This window comes from Chaetodon auriga, chromosome 10, assembly GCF_051107435.1.
Source record: "Chaetodon auriga isolate fChaAug3 chromosome 10, fChaAug3.hap1, whole genome shotgun sequence".
NCBI lineage: Eukaryota > Metazoa > Chordata > Actinopteri > Chaetodontiformes > Chaetodontidae > Chaetodon > Chaetodon auriga.
The window spans coordinates 27,228,719-27,242,258 of NC_135083.1; the positions used below are offsets into that span (position 1 = coordinate 27,228,719).

Below are 13,540 nucleotides of genomic sequence, written 5' to 3' on the forward strand. Positions count from 1 at the left end.
ATCATTTGTCTATTTTTAATAAATCCAGTTTGGTCTTCATGAATTACTGTTGGGAGTATATTTTCTAATCTGATTGCCATTATTTTAGCTAAAATTTTAGTGTCTACGTTTAGTGAATTCACAGGTCTGTATGAAACTGTTTCTAGTGGATCTTTCCCTTTTTTATGTATTAAAGAAGTTGTTGCCTGATAAAAAGTTGTTGGAAGAGAGCCTCTTTCAATCGATTCATTGAAGACCTTCAAAAGGACAGGGGTAATCTCTGTAATAAAAGTCTTGTAAAATTCAGGCATGTATCCATCTGGGCCAGGTGCTTTGGAACTTTGCAAGCTGCGTATTGCTAAAGTGACCTCCTCTAGAGTAATAGGTTTTTCCAACGAGCATTTATCCTCCTGCCCAATGGAGGGAATATTCAGACTGTCAGAGAAGTCTTGCAGATTTATACTGTTGTGGAAAGGCCAGTTCAAAAATTAGTGTTGCTCCTTGAAAGCTGATAATGTGATAGCTCTGTCTATTATGCAACCTAATGCTCAAGTTAAATAATTCAAAGATTGCAAGTTCCCCTTTTAAGACTTAGAATCATTCATAAATGTAGTGTCTGTTATGAATGATCGGTGGGAGTGTAAAAGGCCAAATGTATTTTATTATATATTAAAATGGAAAAGATTAAAAGAAGATTAAGCAAATGTGGGCGGTATTAATTGTAAACATTTCTGTGAATTATTGATTTTTGTATATGTTTGACTTGGGCTGTAAATATTTAAGTTGCCCGGAATTGACTGCCGCCACTATGACGTAACACATGCGGTTGTAATCACAGCCGTCAAGGCAGCTGCGGCTGATACAGCGTTGCATGAGCCGGGTAAGATTGCTTGTTTGGTATTTGGAATTTTTGTATTCATGTTTTCTTTGGGTTCAGAGGTGTGATGAGCGCGGACCTTGTGCCGCGCGATTGTTTGTTATAGACGCCTGCTTGTTTGATGATCACTCGCGGAGCATATCTCATTCATGGAACAACGCATTCCTTTGAGAGCGCAGTGAGGTGCACGTTGTGTGTGAATTGTTTTATTGTTATCATGTAGATGTTTTTGATGCATTGTGAAATATTTATCTTAAATGTTTATTTGTATGCATGTTTTTAAAACAGTTTCACAGTGCCGAGTTCATGGAGATTAATAAAAGACCTTACGCATCAGTCGACTCTCACGAATAATTTGTCCTCAAATATATGCCTTTAGAGCTTCCCATAGAATACTTTTAGAAATATCTGGCGTCTCATTGATTTGCATGTAAAAGGTTATTTGAGATTTTATAAATTCTGTATGGGTGCCATGTTTTGGATGAGTGCCTACAGGGGAAGTTTAGCTGCATTCTTAGTAGGGCATGGTTGGATAAAACAGTGGCTTCATAATCAATATGTTTTACTGCTGTTCTATTATCTTAGCCGAGTTTAGAAAGTTCTGCAACAGTTAGGCTGATTTGGACAAAGATTGTTGTTTGTTTGATGATCTGTCCAGCACTGTTTACGGTAATTGGAGGGTCAGATGTTTTTAGTATTGACTTATTTGGCGGAGCTCTTCTCCTCTGCTGCTTACTCCATCGAGCAGAAACCGGAAGTCCCCGCGTCAGACACCTTTTGATGAATAATGACAACATTCTTCAAGACTCATACTAACATATATGATAACATTCTTCAATACTTATTCTTACATATATGATAACTAATAGTATAACTAACTAATAGAGAAATAAGGACAGGCAGATCATATTTGCAGAATTGAGCACTACTAATTATAATTGTCTCATGTCAAGTTTGTAAAATCTAACTGCTGTTAGTCTCTAGATGGCAGTATGGTTCCATGGTAGAAACTCAGACAAACCCTCTAGGAGAACTAAGATCATAGTTTTGTCATTTTGTAGCACCCCACCACTGTCACTCTCTAAGATGGGAGAAATTACTTTGACCAGACTGATGGGGCGATTGGGTTCGGTTTTGGTTTAAAGGTAGCTACCCGATGGTTTACCTGATAAGGATAAACTTAATTACCCTACTACTCTGAGTGGTTCAACCAAAACTGTACACACTTACTTATAATATTACAATTAATTGACCCCAGACAACATTTAAAAGTCAAAAGGAGTAAAACTTTACTCAAGAATTGCAGGAACACAAATATTAAAACCGTTATATGAAGATTAATTAAAAAAAAAAAAAATCCAAGTCCAAAATTGTCACCTTAGGTGCCCTTTAAAGTGTTCATCACTCTTGAAAAAAATTCAGTCTCAGATACGTTTTAGACAAATCGGCAAAACAAATTACTAGAAAGGGAAGCGAGGTGCGCACATCCGTGCAAGTAATTTACAGGTGCTAGACAGATATAACAGATATAAGAGAAAGGTGGTCTGCACACTGTTTATGCTCCAAAAAAGTTTATTTCCTTAAAGAGGCAACGTTTCGACCCCGTAGGATCTTCATCAGGCATTGAAACATGGGCCGCCGTTGCACGACCTGGAGCTGCCGTTGCACGACCAGGAGCCACTGCCACTAAATGTGGTAAACCTTTCCAGCAATGCCCTGTCTCCAGCCTGTCTTTCGGCTCTTAATAAGGGTCTCTCCTTTGTCCCTACTACCTACTGTCACGAGTTCAAAGCATATGTGGACTTCCAAAAGTTTTTTAGAACACTCCGTTTAAAGGAATTCTTTAACAGTGGCTCTGCCACAGCCTTTTCAAGCACGGAGAGTGCTCAGAGGCCACCATACACCTGTGACGCAGAGACTGACAACATGCCTTCAGCCCATCAACCATTTTCGAGTTTCCAGTTGGATAATCCTCTTTTTTGTAAGAGACCTAGTTCCAACCCGACTGAGATGTTTAAAAATGAAATACGTGATGCCCTTTGGTGTCTTCTAGATAACAGAGAGATAAATAAAAATTTATTTGCTTTCATGAAAGTTGACCACCCGATTACACCGGTCATCTACACGTTGCCAAAGATCCATAAAGACAATCAGAAACCTCCAGGGAGGCCAATTATTGCAGGGATTGGATCTCTCACAGAGAAGATCTCCACCTTTATAGACTTTTTGTTAAAACCGCATGTCTCTGCTCTCTCTTCATTTGTTAAAGACTCTATGGACATGATTATGGAGTTAAAAGAAGTAAAATTACCATCTGTTGACATTATGTTGGCTACTTTCAATGTGGAGTCCCTATATACCAACATACCGCATGATGGAGGCATTGAGGTGGTTGATTTCTTTTTGAGGGACACACATTCAAACATGATTCCCAGTGTTGACTGTATTAAGAGATTAACTGAAATTGTGCTAACAAAGAACTTTTTTATGTTTAAAAATGACTTCTTACAGATTAAAGGCACTGCAATGGATAGCACTATGGCACCCAATTATGCTTATTTTTTGGGGGGGGCTTTTTTGAGAAAATGTTTGTACTGAATCTCGATGTTAACCCCTTTTTTCATAAGATCTTAATGTGGCGCATATATGATATTTTTCTTCTACGGTTGGGTACATCGAGTGAACTTTCTGACTTTCAAGTGTATTTGAATGATAAGTGAGCACCTTAGGTTTGTTGGAGATTTTAATTGCAATGAAATCAGCTTTTTAAATCTTCTGATCTCTAAAGATGGTGAGACTTTAAAAACCGACTTAAACAAAAAACCTACTGATTAAAACACAGTTTTACACGGGAGAAGTTACCATCCCACTTGCTTAAAAAGAAGCCTACCGATAAGTCAGTTTAACAGAGTACGGCGCATATGTAGCTCTGACCAAGATTATGCATCACAGAGTGCCCAGCTTATTCAACGCTTCAGAGAAAGGGACTATGCAGAGTCCTGGATCCAACGTGCCTCTGATCGATTCAAAAATATGGATCAAGAGGAAGGTCTGAGTAGAAAAAAACAGGCCAGAATAGATAACAGACTTACCTGTATTTCACAATATTCACCAGTCAGCAGAGAATTTGAAAGTATTGTGTGAAAACATTGGCCTATTTTGAGTTCTGATCCTACTCTGAAGGACACAGCATTTAGACAGCCTCCTCGTTTTGCCCATAAGCACTCGCCCAATATTTCTAATCTGATCGTCAGAGCAGACCAACCACCTGACAAGCCCCCGCAGTTTTTCCCTCCACTACCAATGGAAAGTACAGGTGGGCACACTGTGCGCAATGCAATTTTACTCACAAGTGCAATACATATTGCCATCCACACACAGGAAAGAATGTTGTTTTATCCTCTTTCTTTCATTTTTTTTCTCATGTGTTATTTCTGGTTTTCCAAAGAAATCTAATGAATTTAACACCCACCCACCCCACCCCCCACCGTTATGTTTATTTCACTTCTCCTTTTGAAAGACATATTAATTTAAATGATAAATTTAAATCCCTTCATGCCCAAAAACATATTATTTTAATCTGTCATTGACCACCGGGCTACAATTTTATAAGCTAGAAAAACGGGAAAAGCATTGATATCATACAGATTATGAGTTAAGTACTGTAAGAACATCCAAAGTTCAATCAAACATATAGGTTGCATTATCCTAGTGTGATAGAAAAGAAGGCACACAGACACACAGGTTTCAGTGTCTGCCTGTAGGTTGGAAGAAGATGGACCAAACAGGGACCAGAGAGCCTCAAGGATGCACTGTGGACAGAGCGATATGTGTCCTTTAAAATTGTGTTGCAGTGATTTGGTGTATTACTGTCCCTTGTGGGACACTTAATGTGATGTCTGTATTTTGACAGTTGGTGGCTGAGGTTTGCCCACAAACAATGAGCAGGGAATCTGGATGTTTCTGTTCCATGTTAGTAATCTGGTCAGCTAGGTGTTGTAAGGCCTCACTAATGAAGGCCTGAGTTGAAATGTGAACACCAACCAGATTAAACAAGAACTCCTGTTAGCCCCGATTCTTTTATTGGAAGCCCAAGAACAGACCGGAGAAATCTTCGGTTCACAGCCAAAGTATTTATTGAGGTCACAGGTAAAGTATAGCAGCGCTGGGCTCAGAATGACAGAGTTCTTGCAGGACCTCCGTCAGAATGAGCACAGATCTTTGATAAAAGTTCACATTTATCTTCTTGGGCTGAGACAGCCGTCTTACAGAAGTTGGACTTACGCAACCAAATGTAATCAGTTACCAAGACGTGGACAGCCCAACCACTGTCCACATCTTGTCCTTGCAATGTGATAAGCAAGCTGTGTGTGAGTGTTGTTTAGGCATGTATCTAATGCAACAGACCTCACTGACAGAAAAGAGAGAAGTGTCATCTGCCTCCTGTTATCAAAACTGGTTTTCACCAGTCATGTAACTTACAACTCTGAACAGTACAAGGGCATGCATTAGTTTACATAAGTGCAGTAAGAAAGTACAGAATAAGAACACATAAAATCACTAGACAGAGCCAGATTGTTACACTTCCATGGTGAATAAAAGGGTTTACAGTTCATCAATATGGTCTCTAGGTCAGGGCTGCGTGATTTCTTCAACACTGTGTCATCTGTACACCAACCTTTCTAAATATAGAAGCAGATTCCACCTTCTCTGGTTTTCCCAGAAAGTTCCATTATGCGGTCTGCTTAGAAAAGGTGATAGCCAGGCAGATTTAATGCACGTTGAGGAGCAGCAGTTCATCCATCTTATTTGTCAGAGAGGGGAGAGTGGCCAGATGTAAAGACAAGAGTGCTGTACCAAATCCCTGCAGTCTCAGCTTAACAAGCACTCCCCCTTCTGTGTCTCCTTGTCCCAGACAGAGCTGCTACTCCTCCAACAAGGAGTTCAGAAAGACTTTGCAGCTCAAAGAAACATGGAGAAAAATTCTGACCAGTAGATTTACCAATGTGCAGTGCAGTTCACAGAGGACAGCACCCAGATGGCTATTCTTAGGCAATGAATGCTTAGGGAATGAATGCTTCCTAGCATTGCTACTAAAGGAGTTTACACAATTCCTTTATTAATACCAATAAAATATGGTACAATGCATGTATTGTGGAGCATTATCTATACATGAAAAGTAGATGGCAGTATGGTCACATGGTAGAAGTACAGTATACAACAGCAGTTTACAAATTAGGACTAGTATGTGGAATAAAGATGGGAATTGTTTTCCCTTTAATGGGATCCTTGGTTGGATATTAATATTTGAAGATGAATAAAACAATTCACCTTAATTCCAACATATCTTGACAGAATAAGTACTAGTCACTGTTGGTATGTAAGTAGATTTATGGTCGCTTTCTTTTCCACTGGGTCACTCTAGTTTTTAGTCCACTGAGAAGGGAGGTCAGCAGTACTCAGTGTGTATGTAAGAGTATGATGAGTCTGTACAGGTTGGGGTTTTTTGGGGGCAATTTTTGGCATTTTATTTCGCCAATTTAATGATTTGTTCTGCCTCAGAAAAACGAGTGAGAATTGCAGTCCAGTAGTAGACTCCATTCAGCCAGCTAAGCCAAAACCACAAAGAGGCCAACAAAGGCAAAGAGAAGCAGCATCTAGTGCCGGAATATTGAATATTTTTACATCTAACTCTTAAGGGCTTTAATTTCAACCAGATTTGGTGACAAAACAGTGGAAAGACTAACAAAGATGGTTGTGGTGAGGGTTTTTTTTTGTGTGTGTGTGTGTTTTGTGTTTTTTTCATTAAGTTAACAGGCATCTTAGTTCAGTGTAAGAGAGAAACTTCAATTCAGAAGGCATATGGTTGTGCTTTTCTGTGGTTTGAGCCAAGACAGCATAACATTACAGTGCATTAAAGATCCGCCTTTTTGTTTGTTTGCTTGTTTTTTATAACTTAAGAGCAAAAGCCAAAACACTGACAAAACAACATAGGAAAGAAAAAAAGAGTAAATACGGTACATACGGGCCAATTACTTGAATTTCACAGGGAATAATAGATTAGATTAGATTCAACTTTATTGTCATCGTCAGAGTGCAACACAGAGACAACAAAATGCAGTTTACCATGAGGTGGTACGAGGGGGTGTCAGTGTCAAAAGGGAGTGTGGTGGGAGTTGGGGGGGAATAAGCTGTTCCTGTTCCTGCTGGTGCGGGGCGAACAGTCCATGGTTGGGGTGGGGGCTGTCACTGCCGATGCTGTGTGTCCTTCTTAGACACCACTTGCGCTGGAGGTCCTCAATGGTGCAGCGGTAGAAGTTAACTAGGATTTGATGAGCCAGGTTAACTTTCTTTAGTGTCCTCAGGAAGTAGAGGCACTGTTGAGCCCTCTTTATCGAGGTCCTCAGAGATGTGGACGCCCAGGAACTTGAAGCTAGAGACACGTTCAACCTCAGCCCTGTCAATATGAATGGGGGTGTGACTGCAGCCTTTGGTTTTCCTGTAGTTCACAATGAGCTCCTTGGTCTTCTTGGTGTTGAAGGTCGGGTTGTTGTCAGCGCACCACATTGCCAGCTACTGAACCTCATCGCTATAGGCTGACTCGTTGTTGTTGTTAATCAGGCCTGTCACCTAGGTGTCATCTGCGAATTTTGGAATTTCCCCTTGGGGGACTAATAAAGGAATATTGAATTGAACTTGATGATGGAGTTGGAGCCATGCACAGGCACGCAGTCGTGGGTAAAGAGGGAGTAGAGAAGAGGGCTCAGCACACAGCCCTGTGGGACCCCAGTGTTCAGGGTCAGGGTGGCGGAGGTGTGGTTGTCTAATCTAACAGACTAGGGTCTGTTGGTCAGGAAGTCCAGGGTCCAGTTGCAGAGGGAGATGCTGATGCTGAGGTCACTGAGTTTGTTCACCAGGTTGGAGGGGATGACTGTGTTGAATGCTGAGCTGAAGTCGATGAACAGCATCAGCGTGGAGATGGCATCCTCCGTCGACCTGTCTGGTCAGAAGGCAAACTGATGGGGTCCAGTGTGGGGGGAAGACAGCATGTGTTGGTTTGATGTGGGTGTATAGGGGTGTATGTGTTTTGTGTGTGCGTGTCTGCATTCTTTTTTTTTTTTTTTTTTGTAATTGAAATTTTATTGGATTTTAACATATTATCCAGAAATAAGACAAACAAACAACACAGAACAGTAATAACAAAATAAAACCAATAAACAGGCAGGTTATAACAAACACTGACACATATTAAATTAAAAGAGGGCGATTATTGAGTCAGTTCTGAGTATTATTTCAAAGTACTACTTGTAGTGGCCCCTTGGCTCAAATAAGCAAGATGCAGAGAGTTTCAAACAGGTGTCTGTATTTTATCTTAGTTGTGTTGCACCGTGAGAACTACAGAAGAGATAAAAAGAAAAACACTCCTGTAGCTTCACAACTCACATACAGATTTACAGTACCAGATATTATGTCAAATAATATGCTTCTGAAACTTACAACAAATATGACCATTACTAACAGTGCAATGTATTACATGTATCTCTTTTAAATGAACTTAAATGTTTATTCGCAGTTAGAAAGTACACTGCCTTAAAACTAACCACTATGCAGTTATAGTGTATTTCACATGGACCAAAGTATTCAAATTCTTTAACAATATATACAATCAATGTTTCATACCTCAATCCGCATATTGTACCAAGGGCGCTAGTTTAAGGGGGTGTGGACGACAGCTGTCTTTGCGAGCCTTGTGCTTCATAGATTAGCCCTTTGAAATAGCATATGCATGATACAAAGGTAACGAGGTAAATTACAAAATAGACTCCTTTCTCATGATACAAACATGGAAACAGGATACATGATGATACTTTAGCCTTTTAAACAGTTACCTGTACCCTTGACGATCTCTAAGTTTAACATCGCGCCGGGAGAACAGCGTGGAAGTCTCTTGAAGTACAGCAGGAGGAAATAGCGTCCGTCTTTCAAAATAAAATGTCGAGACAAGCCAAAAGGGGCCAGTGTAGCGTTACATCATCTGACAGAAGCCTCTAGCTTCTCTAATGTATTCCTCGGCATTGGAAAGAATCCCCCCCCATACTTTTTCATCCAATGTACAACACAAGTCTTTTTCCCATATCTTCCTAAGAGTTCTACAGCCACTCTTAGTCCTCCAGGGACATATCTCATACCACTTAGATGCTCTATGAAACATTGGTGGTAGTTGTACATAGCTTTCTATTAAATTTTTATCTTGATCAAAGGAAACTTTCTTTTTAATGCAGTCTCTAATCTGTAAATATTTCCAAAAGTGGCCTTGTCCATCTAAATTATATTTTTCCTTTAATCTATTATAAGAAAGGAAATTGCCTTCTTCAAAAAGATCATCTAATATTCTAATCCCCTTTCTTAACCATTGAGCCCAATAAATCTTTTTATGTATTTCTTGCCACACTATTTTTGAATGTATTAGAATAGGATTCATCATATTATTTTTCTCCTGTTTTATTGTTTGAGCAAGGGTTTCAATAAGTTTAAAAGGAGAGGTAAGCTCTTGTTCGATCAAGATCCAATCCAGATCAGTATTTATATTTGTTCCACCTCAGTGTTTTGCCAACTTTGCCATTTCAAAAGAAATGCTATAATACTGTATGTTTGGCAAGGATAGGCCCCCTTCCTTCTTTGGCTGTTATAGTTTATCTATATGAATTCTAGGTCTTCTTCCATCCCAAAGAAACTAATTTATAATCGTGCTATATCTTAGTAATAGTTCTTGTGGGATGCATAGAGGTATCATTCCAACTAAATAATTAATATGCGGAACAACAACCATTTTTATTGTGTTCACCTTTCCCCATAATGTCAAATGTAGTTTACTCCAATTATCCAAGTTAATTTTAATTTTGTTTAATAATTTTTCCATGTTAGTAGACATGATTTCTCCTATCTCTGGATTCAGTTCAATCCCTAAGTATTTCATGCAATTAGGAAGACATATAAATTTGAAGGCAGACAATAAGTTCTTGGAACAAGTTTGAGACACTGGCTGCATGTCTGCATTCTTAACAGTTGGTCTATGGGGCATATGGGGGAGAGAAAGACAACTAAAGCAAAGTATAGCAAGGGAGAGAAGTTTAGATTAGGATTTAATAAGAATGATAAATCACAAGATAAATAATACACACTAATGCTACTCATAATTTGCTCTTTCCAATGCTAAGTCATGGATGGGCTACCCCATCAAGGACCGAAGCACCATCAGGGAACTCCACAACAGGTCAGCAGGGTCAGTGAGGAAGTGAGGAAGAAGTTGACCAAGCTTTCCTTGCCAATACCACCTGTTCCAGAGAGAACTGCCTGAGGGCCCTAAAATGGAGCTTCAGCCACCAGGGACAAGGCAGAGCATGGTTCCAATGGTTTCTTAATTAATGAATTATCAAACAACGAAGAAAAACAACATAAATAGAAAAAAATATGTGTAAAGGGGCGGTACATGCCAAAAAAAAAAATTTAATACAAAAAATGGGAGATATTCATTGCAAATATAATATCAAGTATTTTATAATATTTTACAAGAGGTGTGCAAAGAAATATTAGTAAGAGGAATTAATTGATATATTGTAGGAGGTTGTGGATGTATGTTTACCTTTTTTTAAATAACGATACCAATAATAGTAATAATAACATTAAAAACAACAATAATAATAATTATTGATACTGTAAGTGTGTCAGTAATAATAACAATGACAAAATGTAAAACATAAGAAATCAACAGAGGAGAAAGTGAAGCAGAGGTGTGAGATTTGTCCAGTGGTAATAACAGTGGCCTATGACAATGACCGGTTTACTTTGTGAAAGACTTGTGAAAGAGATGTCTGCATCTATGATGATTCCTGCTTGTTGTTATGATGAATAATCTATTAAACTGTCCATTGTAGTGTCAGTAAATTCTTTTTTTTTTCCACTATGGTTTTCTTCAGTTGTATTTTTGCTTTATGACTTGTGCATTCAGGTGAAGGGTGGGGTGGCAGGCCTTACTGATGGAGCAGAGGTGGTGCTGGGACCAGACTCCGGGCTGCTGGAGCCTGGCCCTGAGCAACAGTTCATCAACCAAAAGATGAGACCTGGTTCTGGGGTGCTGTCAGTCCAGGTGCTGCCAGATGGACCCACACGTGTTCTGCAGGTGAGAACAAAACCCAGTTGAACTCAAAAGAATTAAGTGTTGAATTATTCACTCATATCAGTTTGACCTACATTTCTATTTCAGTCAATGAAAGGGACATATGTGTGAGTGTCCAGTTGGTACCGGTTGACATGTCCTGGAAGAGTTTGTTGTCCCACACAAACGGGAAAAGTTTTGGTCAAATATTATATGCAATAATAGGCCCTATTTTCTGATGTTTTTGTGTCCAAGTGACTAATGGAGACAACAATTTTTGAAATTGGTCCAGTATTGAGCAAGAGCGCTGTGGCCACAAAACACTCGCTCTCTCCAAAGCCACCAGATTCATTCACAGAAACAATCATTTATCATTGTAAAATACACTTCATTCAAATGTGACCAAACAAAAACAAATGGTCAAAATATACAATTAATTCCCCAAATCAGGAGAGTAGTGAGGACATCACAGAAGGAGCAGGGGAATATTTTCACCTTCAAGTAAGGAATTTTTTTCAATGGATCTTATGATGGAAGAGATCTAATTATACGGGACTTGATTTTCCTGGTTTAAAAAAAAAAAAAAAATCTGCATTTTTTTTTAAACAATTTGATGACTATATTTGAATTTCAAATATTGGTTGACAGATCCAGCTAGTAGCAGCACTGATTATACTTAGCTGCTCTGATACACTTCTGTCACTTTGGATTTGACGTTGCCGTTGTGTGTCACATTGAGAGTGATGGGAAAGAGAGACACATCTATAACAATCTGGATATACCAAAAAACATTTTGGCTGGCAGTCTGATCAAGACCTAATAGCACTGATAATGGATATCTCTTTAAAGTGTATTTTTAGTGATTCTAAAAGCTTCTCTTTATATTGACTTCCATACTGATAGCAGCGGTTTTGCATTATTTAGTTTCATCATTAGTGTCAGATATTATCTGCCTGTTGTCTGCCTTTCATGTAGTCAGTAGTTACTTTGTAACAATTCTCCTTATTAAGAAAAAAACCTAAGAGAAAAAGCTACTACACACTATCTATAGGTCACAGGCGGATTGGACGAGCGTTACGCCACCCCCAGAGAGTGCCGAAGAGTTTTGCTCATATATTCAAAGCCCAACAACAACCAAAATTCATTCATTCATCTTCTATACCCGCCTATCCCTTTCGGGGTAGCGGGGGGCTGGAGCCTATCCCAGCTGTCAACGGGCGAGAGTGGGGTACACCCTGAACCGGTCGCCAGCCGATTGCAGGGCAACATATACAGACAAACAAACATTCACACTCACACTCACACCTATGGACAATTTAGAGTCACCAATTAACCTAATGAGCATGTTTTTGGTCTGTGGGAGGAAGAAGGAGTGCCCGGAGAGAACCCACGCATGCACGTGAAGAACATGCAAACTTCACACAGAAAGGCCCTGCCCGACGCGGGGATTGAAACAGTGACCTTGCTGTGAGGCACAAGCACTACCTGCTGCGCCACCGTGCTGCACAACCAAAATGAATGTTGAAATTATTAACTAATGAAAGCGCTTCAGAAACATCTGATTACAAGTATCTATTAATGAAAACAAACTTAAATAGCATCTGCTGCGGGACAGCCTAGACAAAGAGCCAGTGTGGTATGACTGCGAACAAACAATTCAAAAACAAGATAAACATACACCCAGAGTTCATCGTTCTTTAAGGATTCTTCCGTTCGTTAAAGCAACTAAATTAGTCCCATGAAAGATGATCCCCCCAGAAGTCCAAGTCAGAAAGAAAGAACAAAAAACTCCACCTAGAGAGGCAGGTGAGTGATGAGTGCCATAGCTTTGATCAGTGTAAAATAAACATACTATCTCACCAGATATTACAATTACAATCAGTCATTTGCAGACGCTTTTATCCAAAGTGATGCACATATGAATTCACACATCAATGGCACAGCATTGGGGGCAGTTTGTGCTGATCAGTATCTTGCCCAAGGATACTTCAGTATGTGGACTGCCGAGACCAGGGCTCAAACCACCAACCGTCTGACTGGTGGATGACCACTCTACCTCCTGAGCCACAACCGCCCTCAGATATGTCCCGTTTGGAATCCAGGTCCCGCTTGAGTTGATCCACAGGTACAATTCACAACAAAGAAAAAAGCAATCCGTACCTCGGTTAGATAAAGCAAGAAAAATTAGGCCGATTGTCCTCCCACGCCGCTAACTTCCAAACGCCGACATAGCCCCGTCTCTCTTGCAATCATTTATATTCTCTCCCATCTCAAAATACCTTTACACAAGGTGGACCTAGGCAACCATTACAGCTTTTCATTTACATACACTTCTCAAAAATTTCTTTTTGAGACCTAAAAGCTGCAGGTGTTTACAGTGAAGTCTGCATTTTTTACCTAAGTCCACATACTGCATGCACCATGACAATAGCACTCTGTTTGCCTATGTTAAGCCTGCAGCTGGGAGGCTTGTGTATTTTCACAATGTACATTTGATTGAACACACAGTATCAATACACTTGACTGGC

At 39.7% G+C, this 13,540-nt stretch overlaps 1 protein-coding gene across 6 annotated transcripts in view; it reads left to right on the plus strand.

Moving 5' to 3' along the window:
- The window catches only part of vps13d (vacuolar protein sorting 13 homolog D), a 157,940-nt gene that overhangs the window by 100,322 nt on the left and 44,078 nt on the right, over window positions 1-13,540 (plus strand). For all 6 annotated transcript variants that reach the window (XM_076740585.1, XM_076740580.1, XM_076740586.1 and 3 more), the window contains one exon: window positions 10,866-11,036. In XM_076740585.1, coding sequence (XP_076596700.1) covers window positions 10,866-11,036 — 171 coding nt within the window. The remainder of the gene's footprint in view (window positions 1-10,865; window positions 11,037-13,540) is intronic.